Consider the following 17,025-nt stretch of genomic DNA (forward strand, 5'->3'; position numbering starts at 1 on the left):
CTTTCTTTAAAGAAACCCTGAGACAAATCCCTGTTAGGCAGCAGTAGAACTTGATATAAGAAACGGGAAGTACAGCCAGAGTACTGAAGCCCAATCTTAACATCTGGTTTAGTTACCTGATCTGGAGAGAGAGACAAGGACCATAAAGCTCCATCATGTGCATCTATTGTCTCCAGCAGATTTCCTGAGGCCAAGTCATAAAGCTGCAGCTTTCCTGTCTTTGGAAGACACAAAATGAACACACAACCTACACAGTTTCATAACCAAGCAGCAACAATGTAGCTAACTGCTCAGGAAACGGGCTTCCACGGTCCATGCTCTGTACTTCCTCTGTGAATAAATGTTGTTAAATCCCCTACGGACATGTTGGGTTAATCCTGGCAGGGTTGCTATACTGTACAACTAAGGAACAGTACAACCTTGTGGTACAGGATTGCTGTCACTTCCACTGGTCTCCTCGACTTCAAAAGGGAAATATCATGGCCACAGGCATATCAGAATAAACATAAGAGCAAAGGGGGAACTTAAAAACCTGTAAAAAACTTAATCAGTCCTTTAAGTGTACTATCCTCTACGGTAGTTGGCTTAACCAACTCTTGATTTCCTCCTATAGAACACACTGATAATGAGAAATACTACCTACAATGCTAGGGAGGGCAATGAACTTGAAAAAAACAAAATCACAGTAGCTTAGAAAACTATCAGCCACGCTTCCTGTTTTAGACCAGGTATATGCTGTGATCATGGTGCCAGCACGGAACACACACAGTGGCAAAGCCTGCTCCATGACAAGCCTGTGCACATGTGGTGGAAAGAACGTAAGTGGAAGACTTGAATCCCAGGGCTGCCTCTCTCTAACTCTGACTGTGGGTCAATTCATCTCCATGAGCCCGTTTTTCCATCTGAAAAATGGAGTTTGTATCACCAACCCCTCTAAGCTGTTGTGGGGATTAAATGAAATCATGTATGTTAGCCGCGTGGCACAGAGACTAGGCTAGGGATTCTGTCTGAGTCATACAAATAGTCTTTGAAGCAATTTGCAAAATGTTTTCCCAATAGCAAATAGTGGATGGACAATTGTTAAAAGAATGAATGAAAACTGAGGAAAACTTTTAACTGAAATTTAATGCTCTTTCACTGACATTGACCCTAAAATCTCTCCAGCTTATTTTACACTTCTTGCTGGACCAAAAATATCCAGTATGATAACATAGGTTTTTCTAATAAAATAATCATGCACACATGGCATTAGTTTAGGGGGATAATAATGACAAATACTTGCAAAGCACTTTTCAAAATATTCCATCACCTTATTCCACTTTATTCCCACTACCACCCCTACTACTACCATTCGTGCTACTTCTGCTACCAGTTCTTATTTATTAGTTATTTGCTGGGAGCCAGTCTCTGTGCTAAGTGCTTTGCAGACTGTGAGGCAGGTTATTTACATCATTTTACATGAAAAAAATAAGGCTCACAGGATTGAGTAACTTGCCCAAAAGGTCTTATAGCCAGTAAGTGGAAGAGCTGGGATTCAAACCTAGGCCCATCTGGCACAAAAGGCTCTGCCAAAAAGCAAGTGTCACCATTCCATTGTATAGATAATGAAACACACTAAGAGAAGTTATATGACTTGCTCCAAATTACCCATTTCACAAGGGGAAGAACCTGAATCCAAATCCATGTCCGCTTATTCCCTCATGGTTATCTCCCAATCTGATTAGCAGCTGAGGACTTCATCAGTCAGGCTGTCTTTACCAAATGCTTCTATCTGCCACGCATGATGCTGGTACTTAATGTCTTTTATCATCAGTCTTCTCAAAACACAATTACACGTGTGCTCATAAAAAGATGCATGAAAGGCTGATCTCCGAAATGTTAGTGACAGTTATCTCAAGGTCATGATTTTAATTTTCTTCATAATTTGACATAAAAGGTTTGGTTTAAAAAAAAAACACAAAGAAAACATAACTTAAAAATAAAAACCTCACGCTTCCCTGGTGGTGCAGTGGTTAAGAATCCACCTGCCGATGCAGAGGACATGGGTTCGATCCCTGGTCCAGGAAGATCCCACATGCCACGGAGCAACTAAGCCCATGTGCCACAACTACTGAGCCTGTGCTCTAGAGCCTGCAAGCCACAACTACTTAGCCTGCGCTCAGGAGCCCGTGAGCCACAACTACTGAGCCTGCGCTCAGGAGCCTGTGAGCCACAACTACTGAAGCTCGTGTGTCTAGAGCCCAAGAGAAGCCACCGCAATGAGAAGCCCATGCACTGTGACGAAGATTGGCCCCTGCTCGCGCCGCAACTAGAGAAAGCCTGAGCGCAGCAACGAAAACCCAATGCAGCCCAAAATAAATAAATTAAATAAAAACCTCAAAAAAAAGGGCAATGAACTAACACCCTCTCATACTATCTGGCCCTAATACATTTCCCATATGCTAAAATAGGAAGCATATTTCTCAAACAACTTTAAGAATACTGAGTAGAAAAAGTCCCCCAAATCCATGGAAAAGCCTGTTTACCTTTGTTCCTATGACCACCTGCCGATCACCAGGTACAAAGAATGAGCAAAGTGCATATTCGCAGGTCATCGTGCGAATACACTGCAGTGTAGACCTGTGAGAAAGAAGGAATAAAGAACCTGTATGTTAAGAGAACCTGCTTCTCCATCTGAGAGGTCAGCATGTACGTTTCATACAAACTTAGCCACACAGAGTGATCAATATGAGAAAGGATAAAGTCTGAATAACCCTGGCTTATTACAGTGAAGGGAGAAATTAGTAAGCGGCACCTAACTTTGTTTTCTTTCATGGCGGCTCCCAATCCTAAGGAACAGATTCTACAAAAGAGCTGAGAAAAGCATCTGCTGGGCTCGACAGACTGCCACTACAAAGAAGTGAGGCCAGAGGACTGCAAGTCGAATTAGCATACTGTATCCTTACAAGTAAAGTTCATTTTATTGGACCATAAACATTCATCCATGCAACAAACAGATATCAAATGCCCACTTCCTTCAACATTTACTGAATGCCAGGTATCATTCTAGGTGCTGGAGATATAACAATGAATTAAACAGAAGAGGCCCCAAATCTCATAAAGCTTAACATCCTCTGGAAATGAGACAAATATTGGTGTATCAGGTGCTAGCAGGTGCTATGGAGAAACATAGCACCTGGAGGAAGGGGACCAAGAGTACAAGGGTGGGAAGGGGATAGCAGGATGGCCATGTGATGAGAAGAAAGGGAGAAAGCCTTAGCCAAAAGGGGAAGATGGTTCCACGCAGAAAGGGAGCACAACAGCCATGACACAGGCACGCTCCTGTCGCCTGTAAGGGATAACGAAAAGGCCAGGGGGGCTCCACTGGAGAAGGGGAGAGTGGTAAGGACTGTGGCTTGTAGTTAGTCCTTGGGAGATGGAGCTCCTGGAAGTGCTATAACTTCCATTATGAAAAGATTACACTGGCTGCTGTGTTGAGAATAGACCACAGAGAGGCAAGTAAGGAAGCACGGAAGACTGGTCAGAAAGCTATTACAATCCAGATAAGAGATGTTGGTGGTTTGAACCAGGTCGTGGCAGTGCAGGTGATGAGATGTGGCTGAATTCCAGGTAAGCTTTTTTTTTTTTTTTAATTTATTTTTGGCTGCACTGGGTCTTTGTTGCTGCGTCTTAGCTTTCTCTAGTTGTGGTGAGCAGGGGCTACTCTTCATTGCGGTGCGCGGGCTTCTCATTGCGGTGGCTCCTCATTGCAGAGCACGGGCTCTAGGCAGGTGGGCTTCAGTAGTTGCGGTGTGTGGGCTCAGGAATTGCAGTGCACAGGCTCTAGAGTGTGCGGGCTTCAGTAGTTGTGGCATGCAGGCTCAGTAGTTGCGGCTCACAGGCTCTAGAGCGCAGGCTCAGTAGTTGTGGCACACGGACTTAGCTGCCCCATGGCATGTGGGATCTTCCCGGACCAGGGATCGAACCCGTGTCCTCTGCATTGGCAGGCGTATTCTTAACCACTGGACCACCAGGGAAGTTTTGAAGGTAGAGCTGATAGGATTTGCTAATGCACTGGACATGAGAGAATCAAGAATGGCTACAAGGATTTGGGCTAGAAAAACCACAGGAAGTAATTATTTACTAATATGGGGAAGTCTGTAGGAACAGAGGGTGGGGAGACTATTGAAGAAATGAAGATCACAAGTATGGTTTGGACATATAAAAATCTGAGATGCCTAATTAGACATCCAAGGGTGATACAAACAAAAGATTTGGTCATGAGAGTCTGAAGTTCAGGGAGAGGCTATGGCTAGAGATAGAAATTTAAGTGTCATCAGCATATAGAAAGCCACCTGACTAGAGATCACAGAAAGTGAGTGTAGACAGAGAAAAGGTTCAAAGACTCTGCCCTGAAGTATTCCAACAGTTAGAGGTCAGCAAAATAAGAAGGGTCTAGCCAAGACTGAGAAAAAAAAACAGCCAGCAGAGAAAGAGGAAGTAATGAAATTCAAACTGTTTCAAAGAGGAGAAAAGTTATCAATTCAAAGAGTGTCAATCGAAGCTTATAGGTTACTGGATTTTGAAACATGAACACCACTGATGAGATGACAAGAGCTGTTTTGGTGAAATGGTGGGGATAAAGGCCTGATGGAGAAAAGGAGTCAGAGGATAGGGGGAGATCATTGGACAGAGAGATAAGGATGAAACAGGATTATTTCCTTCAAGATGGGAGATTATATAGCGTTTATCTGTATGCTGATGAGAACGACCCAACAGAGAGGGAAGATTAATGATGCAAGAGAGGGAGGAAAATTGCTAGAAGGAGAAATATAGCTTGTGATTACCTTTTGGTTAGGAGCACCAACAGTCATAGGAAGAAAGATTATGTGGATACAGATGCAGCTAAGGTGGGAGCATATGAACATTTTCTAGATGATTCCATTTCTTCAGTGAACTAGGAGGCAAGGAGGTCATCAGCTTAAAGGGGCTAGAGGTGTGAGGTGAGGTAAGAACATATGAAATAGTCATCTAGGAAAGTGAGGAATGAGAAATCATGGTAAAAGTACTGTAAAGCACTAACAGCCTATTTGAATTTAGAGTAGGAAGTATGCTTGTGTTTTTCTCTAGCCAAGTACAGCAATAAGCTTCAGACATGGAATAAACTTACATTTTTTATACCAAATCTAAAAAGGCAATTTTTCCTACTCCAAACTCCACAGGCCTACAGTCAAAATGCACTGAAGATACATTTTGAGGGAACTGTATTTAGGGCCCTAAGAATAACTAACCATCAAGAGTATTAAAAACTAACTCAAAGGGAAGAAAACACTATTGGATAAAGCTATAGAAAGCATCATTTCACAAACCTGTTCCATATCTTAATGGAATCAGCTGCTGCTGAAAGGACAGCGATATTGTCTGAGCTGAATGACAAAGTCCGCACATCACTGCGATGACCCCCGATGGTAATTCTGTTTGTCCTGACAGTCTGAGGAGCTGACATGGATGGATTCAGTGAATATAATTCCACCAAGTTGTTTTGCAGAAGGAAGACAGCCTTTAACTCTCCTTGAGGAGTATGAATCAAGTCAAAGGATCTGCGTGAGAAAATATTCATAAATGTTCCAGCAACCATCTTGGCTCACAAGGTTAATTTTTTTCTAGGAGAAAAGCTTTGCAATGTCCTCCATCTGTACAAAGTTTGAACAAGTATAAAGGATTTTACAAATAAGAGTGCTCTGAGTATTGGACAGTAGTCTAATATAGGCTTTTAAGTCCAAGAAACCTGAGCTCAGATACTGGCTCTGATTTGTTTCTGTGCATGTATTCTTTTTTATAAGTGACTGCAAATCCTTTTGGAATGTGGGGTATACATTTTTCTTTTTAACTGGGAGCAAAGAACTGTAAGTAAAAAGCTAAAAAGCTATCACAAGAAAACAAATATGAGATGATGAGTAAGTGGGCCCATGGTGAGCGGCAGGAGCTGAGGCCACAATCACTGTCTCCAGATACATAATTTGCAGAGACTGCTTACAAATAGCGGGAAAAGCCGATACAATTTTGTAGCAACACTTCAGATACTTCTCTCAGATACCTCAGCTACTACATTTTCACTCACTTGATTTTGGCAGAAGTTTTGATATTAGTCACCCGTTGGATTTCATCTTGCAGAGTCATTTCAACATTGACTTCAAGGTCTTCCTCCTCCTCTTTGCAAGAATTTAATCTAGAGGAGAGAAAAAAAAGACTATCATGCTATCACTTTTCTAGAAGAAGCTTTGCTATTACTTGAGTCAAGTTCTGGTCTGAGACCAACAACCTTTATTGAACCCAGAAGAGTCACTTAACCACACGGATTACCGTGAGGATTAAACAATGTAGTGTACGTAAAAACGCTTTGTGAACCACAACGCAATTAATATGAAGTGTTATTCCATCCAATGGGTACCCTCAATAAACGGATTCTGAATGCAAAAGCCCATAAAATTTCTGGGGACAAGGCTTTGTAGTTCAAACTATCCCACTGAAGTGTTTCTGGCAAACTTCTTTAACTTCAGGGCTTTTTAGAAAATCCATTACTCTGCACTTATAACCCAACCATGCCAAAAAACCCCAGAGGTCTCAAAAGATTTGCTTTGGCAAATAAAAAATTTAAAAACTGGTGACTTTTTATTTCTTTGAGACTTGATAAATTTCAACCACTGAGAAACTGATTTCTATAGCTATAATGACCTATTTTTTGTAAGGTTATACTGCCCCCGAACTCCAATTATGTAACTGTCCAACCAGTCTTCCTTCTCACAGTCCCAAAGCTCAGCACTATGCAACCCGGATTCCTTCTGTATAGGCTGTTGTCACTGAAGACACACTGCTAGCCTCCCAGAATTAAATCACTTAGAAGCCATGTTTAAATATCTGTACTGCCTTTCTCGTTCTGTGTGGCTCTGAGTGCAAGACCTAGGAATATGATAGTTATGAAGCTGTATTTAGAAATGAAAAACTTGGACTACCAGCACTCCATAAAATCTTCCCTAGCATTTAATGGTAATTGAAAACAAAGTAAATACTCCTTTAAAGAAGCCATAGTTTTTCCTTCAGTACTATGTGGCCCACCCACGATACTTGACTAGTAGTAACTATTAAGAAAACACACTTTGCTTTCTTTTTAGCTTTCTTCATCTTCTTGTCTATTTTCTTCTGAATTTCCTCCTTGGAAAGGATACGAAACACTTCTAGCACAGAATCAGTCCCCTAGAAAGGCAAAAGGTTGATGTGAGTCCAGGAAGAGGCAATTTGTAATTTAGCTTTTTCTCTGTAAGAACATTTCTCTTTCTTCCCTTACTAGTTGTATTACCATGGACAACTTAATCTCGCTGGGATTGTTGTCTCATCTGTAAAGTGGGAATTCACCACTTTGTACAATGTTACTCTGAGACTAAATAAGAAGTTAATGCTTTTTACAGAGTGAAGTAAGTCAGAAAGAGAAAAACAAATACCATATGCTAACACATATATATGGAATCTTAAAAAAAAAAAAATTGGTTCTGAAAAACCTAGGGGCAGGACAGAAATAAAGACGCAGACATAGAGAATGGAACTGAGGACACAGGGAGGGGAAAGGGTAAGCTGGGACGACGTGAGAGAGTGGCATGGACATATATACACTACCAAATGTAAAATAGATAGCTAGTGGGAAGCAGCCGCATAGCACAGGGAGATCAGCTCAGTGCTTTGTGACCAACTAGAGGGGTGGGATAAGGAGGGTGGGAGGGAGGGAGACACAAGAGGGAGGAGATATGGGGATATATGTATATGTATAGCTGATTCAGTTTGTTATATAGCAGCAACTAACAGAACAATGTAAAGCAATTATATTCCAATAAAGATGTTAAAAAAAAAAACAGAAAAAAGAAGTTAATGCTTTTAAATTGTTTAGCAAGGCAGGGATTTAATAAATGTTTGCTAATAATAATAAGAAGAAGAGCAATTACTGTTGTTAGGCAACAGAAGTTAGGGAATATAGGTCCACACAAAACCATATAAGGAAATCTTAACAGGACCAAAGAAAAATTCACCTCCACACTGAATACGAAAGAAGAACAAGTCTCTAAAGGAACAGCCAAGTCCTTGTTTTCTCCTCAGCCTGGTACTCACATGGCAAGCAAGAATCCTGCCTGTCCTGTCGACTGCAAGGTTCACAACTCTGTCCCTTCCTTCCCGCATTATGGAACCAGCTTTTCTACATGTAAGGATGCGCTGCAGAGGAAGCAAGAGAAAAGATGAAGGTTAGTATTTCTGTTGACCCCTGAAAAGACATGATCCCAAGAAGTGCAGGTGACAAAGATCTTCCCTAAAATGAATACTTTCCCACCACTCAACTCAACTGAAGGTAAGAAACAAAATTGAATTACATCCTCAGGAGTTTCATCAATCTCAAGGGTACCATCCTCTGCTTCATGTGTGTCCTGTATTCCAGGGGAAGACCCTTTGACCTTCTTGGGCTCTGGTTCTTCTGGGTCTTCAATCTGTTTTATAAAAATGGGAAAATAAAAGCTGAAATAGGGCTTGCCAGGTGGCTCAGTGGTTAAGAATCCGCCTGCTAATGCAGGGAACATGGGTTCGAGCCCTGGTCCAGAGAGATCCCACATGCCGCAGAGCAACTAAGCCCGTGCCCACAATTACTGAGCCTGTGCTCTAGAGTCCGCAAGCCACAACTACTAAAGCCCGCACGCCTAGAGCCCTCAACAAGAGAAGCCACTGCAACGAGAAGCTTGCGCACCGCAATGAAGAGTAGCCCCTGCTTGCCGCAACGAGAGAAAGCCCATGTGCAGCAATGAAGACCCAATGCAGCCAAAAATAAATAAATAAATTTATTTAAAAAAAAAAAAAGCTGAAATAATTTGTTCCAGGAGGTGATTTTCACCCCTAATGACTTAGAAACCTGTCCTTATAGCTACTGATAACTTCCATTGAGTGATCTCTCTGATCAAACCTCTTCAACGACAGCACATTCATCAGAATGTATTAAAAACTGACCACATCAAGAACACAAACAAAACATTATTCATTATACCAGCTCCAATAACTTTCCACAGTATAAGGACTATTGTTTCATAACAAGGTGAAAAAATGATGACCTCATTAATTCTAAAACCTTCTTAGATTAAAGATCTACCATATTCTAGAGGGAAAGATTAATATTGGCATTACGAATTGCAAAGACATTGCGAGAGAGGTTACATTTTCTCCTTAAATAAAAAAAAAAGATAAACCCTAGCCTACTAATGAAGAACCCATCAAAATGGCTACCGGACACAACACCACACACCTAACTCCAGCTAAACCCTAAGGTCTATAACACCTTTCATCCACGCAAAATCTCTGATGATCTGAGAAAATGTGACAGATCTTCTCAGAATATACTTATTTACATAAACATACACAAATTTTACATAGATTTTTGTTTGAGGGAAGAGGGTCACAGATATTCAGAAGTCCATCCGTGGACACCCAAAGGTCAAGGAATATCAAGCTAAGAGCCCTACAGACTAAAACATTAACATTACCAAGAGCTGTCAGCCTAAAGCTATCCTTCTTCCAAGTGCAAATGAGGGCAATGGACCATAGAATGAGGAAAAAAATTGTTTAGAAATCGCAGTAAGAGAGAATTCCAATACTATGTGAAGTACTCAAAAATTACATGATTCTAAATTCAACAAGCCTATGAATTTGCTAAAACATGACACTGCCCATGATCAGAAGAAAAGCAATTACCTCTTGTAGGTAAGTTATGTCCCAAGCCCTCAGCTCACTGTCAGAAGCCCCAGTGATGAGTCGCTTTTCTTCTGACACCAGAACCAACCCCCACACCTACAAGGTATAAAAAGATTCAAATAATATGGTTATTAAGGAATTCCAGGATGCATGACATGACATTCCAAAAGTCTAAATACACTGTAGTGAAATCTCTTTGGCACTGCAAAGTCTAATATTAAGACAACCCTTTCAAAATACACTTCAAAAAAGCTCACTTTGAGAAAGAAAATGATCTGTGGTGGAAGTGTTGTTTATGGGGTAACTAGCAGTTTCTCTGTAATTTCCTATCCTTAAATTTAGATAATGGCTGTTCAGAATAAATCCTAACTAGAAGCCACTCAAAATAATGATTTCAAGCGTGGCACTTCTTTGATTTCAGCAGTGCCTTGCAAATGAAAGGTGCTCCATTAACGTCTATCAGAACATAATTTTTAGCCTCAAACATCCATGAACTAAACAATGAAAATAACAGTACTGTTGCAAATCAAGAAAGAATCTGCTTTTCCTCCTCATTAATTCTAGGGTGTGTATATTCCTCATATGTTCTAGGGCATATATATGCAAAAATATATATAATTGAGTTATAATTAACATACAATGTTAAATTAGTTTAAGGCATACAACACAGTGATTCAATATTTTTATACATCATGAAATGATCACCAAAGTAAGACCAGTTACAATCCATCGCCATACAAAGTTGTTAAAATATTATTGTCTATATACCCTATGTGTAGATTCCATCCCATGGCTTACATATTTTATAGCTGGAAGTCTGTACCCCTTAATCGCCTTCACCTATGACTGGTATGAACAAAGCACAAAGGAGGATGCAAAGATGTAAAATATTCCCTGATCTCTATTGAACAGATCTATGTTCAGGTAATTATTATAATGGCTACAATTTGCTATTTACATGTCACCGGGCCAGGCACTGTATACACAGTATTGTTAAACTTCCCTATGATCATAAAGGTGGATACTTATAATTTAAAAGTGATGAAACCCATATTCATGGGTAAAAACTTATCTGAGGCCAATTTCTACTAAATGCCAGAGCAGCTGCATCTGCTCTAACGGTTGGCACTTTGTCCACCACTCCAACTTCTCTCTCTATAGATAGTACATGTTGATTACTGTTAGCAGTAAAAACAAAGAGTCATGAAAGGGCCAGGGAAGAAACCATCTTTTCCTTTCTGCCTTGCTATTCTTTCCCTGGGCCCATGACCCTACATATACCTCAGTTCGGTGGCCAACCATTGTTTTGAAGCAGTGCTGGGTATCAAGGTCCCACCATTTCACCATGGTATCTTTCCCACTAGAAGAAGAAATAGGAAAAAAATCTTATTAGGAAGAATCACTGAACAGGAAAATCAAGGACTTATTTGTTGCCTTAAAAAGACAATACACAGCAATGACGTCTAATGCTACTATTTACCTGACCTTTCTTTTAAAAAGTAAAGAATCCTAACTCTTGATATGGCTATTCCCAGGTAGAAAAATAAAATGTTCCATCTGTAAGCACAAAAATAACCTTGAATTCAGAATGCTACAGAACATAGAACTTGACCAGTTGACCACCGCTTCCATCACCACAGCATCAACATTCCTTCATTCTAACACACAAACATCTTAGACCTCTCCTGCTCCCTTGTCTCCTACGTCCAGCTAGTCTCTAGGTCCTGAAAACGCCTCCTCTGGGAAGTCTCCAAGCCTCGATTCCTCCCAATCCATTTCTGTACACAAACCTGAAGTTAGGTCCTACTGCCCGAATTATTTTAATAACTTATCTGGTCTCTGTCTATCTGTTCCTTCACCACATCCAATACACTACTGTCAGATAATCTTAATCTTCTAAATTTGCACTAACTCAAGGTTCTCTATGGATTCAAAATCAAGCTCTTCAGCACCATTCCCAAAGCCTCCCATTAACTGGCACTTAATCTCCCTGCCAATGGGTTCTACTATTCCTGCATCAAATGCCTGTTCCCTGCTTCTTCACCAATGTAAATCTAATATAATCCTGCTTCATGACAAAACTGGAAAAAAACAAAAACCCAATTTACAAAGTCTTTCCTATATAATCCCACCTCACGGTGTTATTTCCTTTCCCTTACATTCCCTAAGCTATAAGGTGTATGTATATTCTAGAACAGTAGAGTCATTGCCTCACAGAATGTGTGTTATCTGAACAAGACACACTAACGTCCCTGCATCCTATCCCACAGGAACAAATCCACCACTGGTACAGCATTTCGTGCTGCTCCTCTACACTGCCTTCTGGTTCTTCTATGGTTCTAATTACTATGGTTCTTCTAATTACTGCCTGGCAAAACCTAAGATCCCAAACTTTCCTGGGTGGCCATTCCTTAGGAACGATAACTATTATATTAGGCTAAACTATATGAAATTGCTGATATCTGACCTATCATTTTTAACCCACACAAATGGAAATTTCAAATGGTTCAACCTATGAGATGTTCAGAAGGCCTAAGTATGGAGTACGTCTCTTCTCAAGAGGCAGGCTAAAACAAACATTTGGTATTCGCATCTGCCCACTGCTCCATATTCGGCTTTTCTGACTTTCTAGGGATCCAGAAAGTAGACAGCTCATCCTATACAAGGTCTGTTGAAGAGTTAAGGAATATGGAAAAGCTGATATCAGGGGAAAATAATGACAAATCAGAAAAGGAAATTAAAAAATGCTATAACTAACTCTGGATAGCATCTATGACACTGTTTGGGAAGGGAGGGGAGGGGAAGGGAGGGGAAGAGAGAGGAAAAGCAGCAAGAGGAAACTAGCACATGAGCTTGAGTATAGTGCGGAGATACGAGTAAGGAATGAAACAAATTCCCTCTTTGAAAACCTCTCCAATGAATTCACCTAGAGAAAGAAATGGAAATGAAATTTATTATTTCTTTACCTAGTAACTAGCAGATTCTTGTCTCGTAGAAACAATGCTTGTGTAACAGCATCCTTGTGCCCCTTTAGACGGTAGAGGCCACTTTCATTGATCACATCCCACACGATAGTATCTGTGTCCTAAAGGAATCAAATACAGAAGAATTTTCTTCACCACATAAGGCCTAACTTGACAAACAATATTTTTATTACAAAGTTGATATGTAGTCCTTACAGAAAATTTGGAAAACATACAGAAAAGCACAGAGGAACCAAACACCAGTTGATTTCACCATCCAGATATAACCACCACAGATATTTTGTTGTATACTATTCTAGTCTTTATGTATACATATATGTTGTTAACTGAGATCATGCTATTCCTATCACTGTATAACTCTCCTCCTTTTTCTCATTTAATATATTTCCATGTTTTTCCAGACTGTTCTCATTTTTAATGGTCACATAATAACCAACCTTAAGGATATACCATAATTTACTTTAAATTTTTTCTATTTCAGCCATTTAGGCAGTTTCCAATTTTCTGCTATCATAAATATGTGGAAATGAACATTCTTGTACCTCTATCTTTGTACATATCTCTGATCAGAATAAAAACTATAAAGGGAAATTCTTGGGGTAAAAGGTATTTCTATCTTAAGTCTGCAGTTCAGGGTGATCTCCAGAAAGGCTGCACCAATCTAAAGGTCCACCAAGGATAGGTATGACAATACCAGTTTTCCCATCCCTTCATCTCTGGATATTATCAGTTGCTCAAAAAAGTGCTAATTTCACAAGTTGAAAGGCTGTCTCAATGTTTATTTGATTTGCGTTTCTGAATACCAATGAGAAATTCTGTACATGCTCTATGGTGATTACTGGCCGTTCTGCACCTCCTTTGAACTGCCAAGTCATGTCTTTCATCTTCCTTTGGGTCTTATTTTTCACTTGTTTGTTGGTTATTAAGACATATTAATCCTTCCCTTTTATAGTGGAACTATTAAATACTTTCCCTTTCTCATTGTCCTTTATTTTATTTAGTTTTATTGAAAAAATAATTGACGTACATCATTGTCTAAGTTTAAGGCATATGGCATTACAGGTTAATTTACATATATTGTGAAATGATTACCATAATAGGTTCAGCTAACACCCATCTTCTCATATAGATATAATAAAAAGAAAAAAAGGAAAAAAAAATTCTCCTTGGGATGACAACTCTTAGGATTTACTCTTGACAACTTCCCTATAGTGTGTTTAAACGCACAAATGTTTTAAATATTCAAATATCAAGTGTTCAAATTTATCAGTCTTTTCCTTTATAATTTCTTTCCTTGCTGATATGCTTGAAGTCTTTTTCCACCTTGATATCAAATAAATATTTATTTATATATCTTCTAGTTTACTTAAAATATCATGGCTTAATATTTAAGTCTTTAATCCGTGACTCTTTGGTACACAGCATGAGGTAAAGTTTTAACTTTAAATTTCCCCCCGAATAGTTAGCCAACTGTTTATAAGTAATCCATCATTTTTCTACTCATCAAAAATGTCATCTTTAAAATATACTAATTAGGTATACCAAGTGGATTTGTTTCTTGGATTCCCATTTGGTTGCAGTAATCTGACTATTTTGTATTAATGCCAAGTTAATATAACACATTATAAGTTATGACTTCATAATGCATTTTAATATCTGAAACTTCTTAAATCTAACCCTGAAAAAAGAAATTTGAAACACTTTTATTTTTTCCCAAAATTCTGTTATTTATTATTCATTTGTTTTTCCATATATTCTTTTAAATCATTTGGTCATATTCTAAAAAAAACAACAAAAAGACCTTTGGGATATTTAAATTGCTTTATCTGTATAAACTAATTAGAATATACGAGCATCTTTTCAATATTTTGTCTTGCCATTCAAGAACATGGTTTGTGTCTCTATTCACTCAAGTCTTCTGTTACATTCTTTAGTAAAGTTTCACAGTATTTCTGTGTCCATTACTTAAGATACTTTTGTAAATGGAATCATTTACATTCTATTTTCTGATGACTGAGATATAGGAAAGCTACCGATTTTACCAAAACGAACGGCCAAGAATCATCATTTTGACTCTCCTTTTCCAATTTGTTTTGTGCCCCCAATTTGTGTACTGTTTTGGGTAGCATATCCACAACGATGTTACACAGTAACTATCATGGGCATCCTCACCTTGTTCCTGTATTTAATAGTCTTTTATCAGTGAATCTGACAGGAAACAAAATGAACCACCCAATTCATATCCATCCTTCTCACTCTATTCTACCATCTATACTATTTTGTACACCGAGTGCCCACTGTTTCACGCAACAATGTTTGTGAATAACCTGCTTCAGCAGTAGCCTTACACTCCTTTCTAGATTAAAGTCCGGGCATCTAATTCAAGGTCTCACCTTGGACCCAGATGCCAGCCTGCCTCCTAGCTGATCATACTTCAAGGAAGTGATTGCTGCTTTGTGTCCATTGAAGGTCACATTTCCTTCCCCACTCAGGAGACTGAAGATTCGGATAGACCCATCCTCATAACCAACAGCTAAGTGCAGCCCATCTGGGGAGGGGCACAAGAAAGTGACTTCGTGTTTAAGCCCCTGAAGGATGAGAATCTGAAATAATAAGAATTAAAAACAATGTAGAGTTAAGCATGTCATCAAGGAAAAAGTGTGGGAATAATCAGGCACAGTAAAATTAAGAGCATCAATAATTCCAAATCACTCTTATGAATAATAATGAGACTCTGGACTCTATCTCAAGTTCTTTAATATAGAAATTATTATTTGTACTAGGTAATGAAACATTCAAGAAAAGGTAAAGTTATACTATACTATTTCTCCAAAGCTCTACATTAGCATAATACATGCCAAAATTTCCCAGGCAATGGAATAAATTACTAAGTCCTTATTCTATGTCAACACCAAATGATTTTCCATAAAGGGTTATAAACACATCCTTGATTTAACTGAGCCCCATCCCAGAAACCAACCTGCATGGCACTGGAGTGCTACAGTGATGTATCCCCAAGGGACTCTGGGGGACACTAAGTATCAAAGTATTAACCTCTTGGAGGTCACAAAGTGAGTGGACAAGATCAAAATGCCTGTATTTTGTTTGGCAGAAGTGGTAGGCTTGGGAATTCAGAGTCATACAAAATATCAAAGCTAGTTTAACAACCATTGGGCCTCATCTGCATAAGTAAGAAAAAGATTCAGTCAACAGAACAATATTCCTTTTAAATGCTTAATATTCTATAACTAGTTGTGAGGGCAAGTAGAAGAACTTGAAAAATGGAGAACTGGTAAAGTAGAGAAAAACAAACATGTTGGGAATAATGATTACAAATAATTACCTGTAAATATCACTACAAATAAATACCTAAGAGGTAAGCTCTTTTGGTTGTGGTTTTCAGAATATAGTGTAGGGCTTCCCTGGTGGCGCAGTGGTTGAGAGTCTGCCTGCCGATGCAGGGGACACGGGTTCGTGCCCCGGTCCGGGAAGATCCCACATGCCGCGGAGCGGCTAGGCCCGTGAGCCATGGCCGCTGAGCCTGAGCGTCTGGAGCCTGTGCTCCGCAACGGTAGAGACCATAACAGTAAGAGGCCCGTGTACAGCAAAAAAAAAAAAAAAAAAGAAATATAGTGTAGAAGAGCACAATAGAATGTGATGCTATCTAGACCCAAAGGAAAACAAAAAATTTCTAGAGGCACACACATAGAAAAAAAAATCTGTGCATGACAAAGCAGAGCTCTCCCACTTCTGCCTCCACCCTCAAATACCCATAAATCAATATCAATCTAGGTGATTTCTCACATACCTTCTCTCCTTTCCTTACGTCCCAGATGAAAACATGTTCACAGGCTGGTACTGCCACATAGCGTCCTTTTTCACCACGAAGTGTCACAAAGACGATATTACCCTTCTGGCTGCCAATAAGGCCAAAGACTGCACTGGCAACATAGCGTAGGTACTGCCTGGTGAGCCCCATGTTCTAACATCTGATACCACAAGTGAGGCAGCTGCACCTGCAGACAAAGAAAACTGAGTTCTTTGGGTACCTTGGTTCTGCTAGGCTGGCAAACACCGACTGTGTATCATGTGCTTAAAAGTACATGACCTGTGGTTGCTTAAACCTTCATTTACTCTGAATATATTACTGACATAAAATACCCAGACATCTCCATTTTTTATTCACTGCTGACTCAATGTGTAATCTCTCACTCCTCAAGTTTCGGATTGGTCACACTGTCATGGCCACCTCACAAACTCTGACATGTGGCCTCAATGCAGCTCA

General features: G+C 39.6%; 1 protein-coding gene across 3 annotated transcripts in view; it reads right to left on the reverse strand.

The window, feature by feature from the left end:
* Positions 1 to 17,025, reverse strand: part of WDR3 (WD repeat domain 3) — a 37,616-nt gene that overhangs the window by 17,334 nt on the left and 3,257 nt on the right. For all 3 annotated transcript variants that reach the window (XM_081226301.1, XM_081226303.1, XM_081226302.1), the window contains exons 2-13: positions 16,549 to 16,756; positions 15,134 to 15,343; positions 12,723 to 12,841; positions 11,038 to 11,116; positions 9,757 to 9,852; positions 8,394 to 8,507; positions 8,137 to 8,238; positions 7,136 to 7,233; positions 6,101 to 6,208; positions 5,349 to 5,579; positions 2,526 to 2,619; positions 117 to 218 (exon numbers count right to left, since the gene is read on the reverse strand). In XM_081226301.1, coding sequence (XP_081082427.1) covers positions 117 to 218; positions 2,526 to 2,619; positions 5,349 to 5,579; positions 6,101 to 6,208; positions 7,136 to 7,233; positions 8,137 to 8,238; positions 8,394 to 8,507; positions 9,757 to 9,852; positions 11,038 to 11,116; positions 12,723 to 12,841; positions 15,134 to 15,343; positions 16,549 to 16,719 — 1,524 coding nt within the window. In that variant the 5' untranslated portion in view covers positions 16,720 to 16,756. The remainder of the gene's footprint in view (positions 1 to 116; positions 219 to 2,525; positions 2,620 to 5,348; positions 5,580 to 6,100; positions 6,209 to 7,135; positions 7,234 to 8,136; positions 8,239 to 8,393; positions 8,508 to 9,756; positions 9,853 to 11,037; positions 11,117 to 12,722; positions 12,842 to 15,133; positions 15,344 to 16,548; positions 16,757 to 17,025) is intronic.

Source organism: Mesoplodon bidens, assembly GCF_964165515.1.
Source record: "Mesoplodon bidens genome assembly, chromosome: 2".
NCBI classification, from domain to species: domain Eukaryota; kingdom Metazoa; phylum Chordata; class Mammalia; order Artiodactyla; family Ziphiidae; genus Mesoplodon; species Mesoplodon bidens.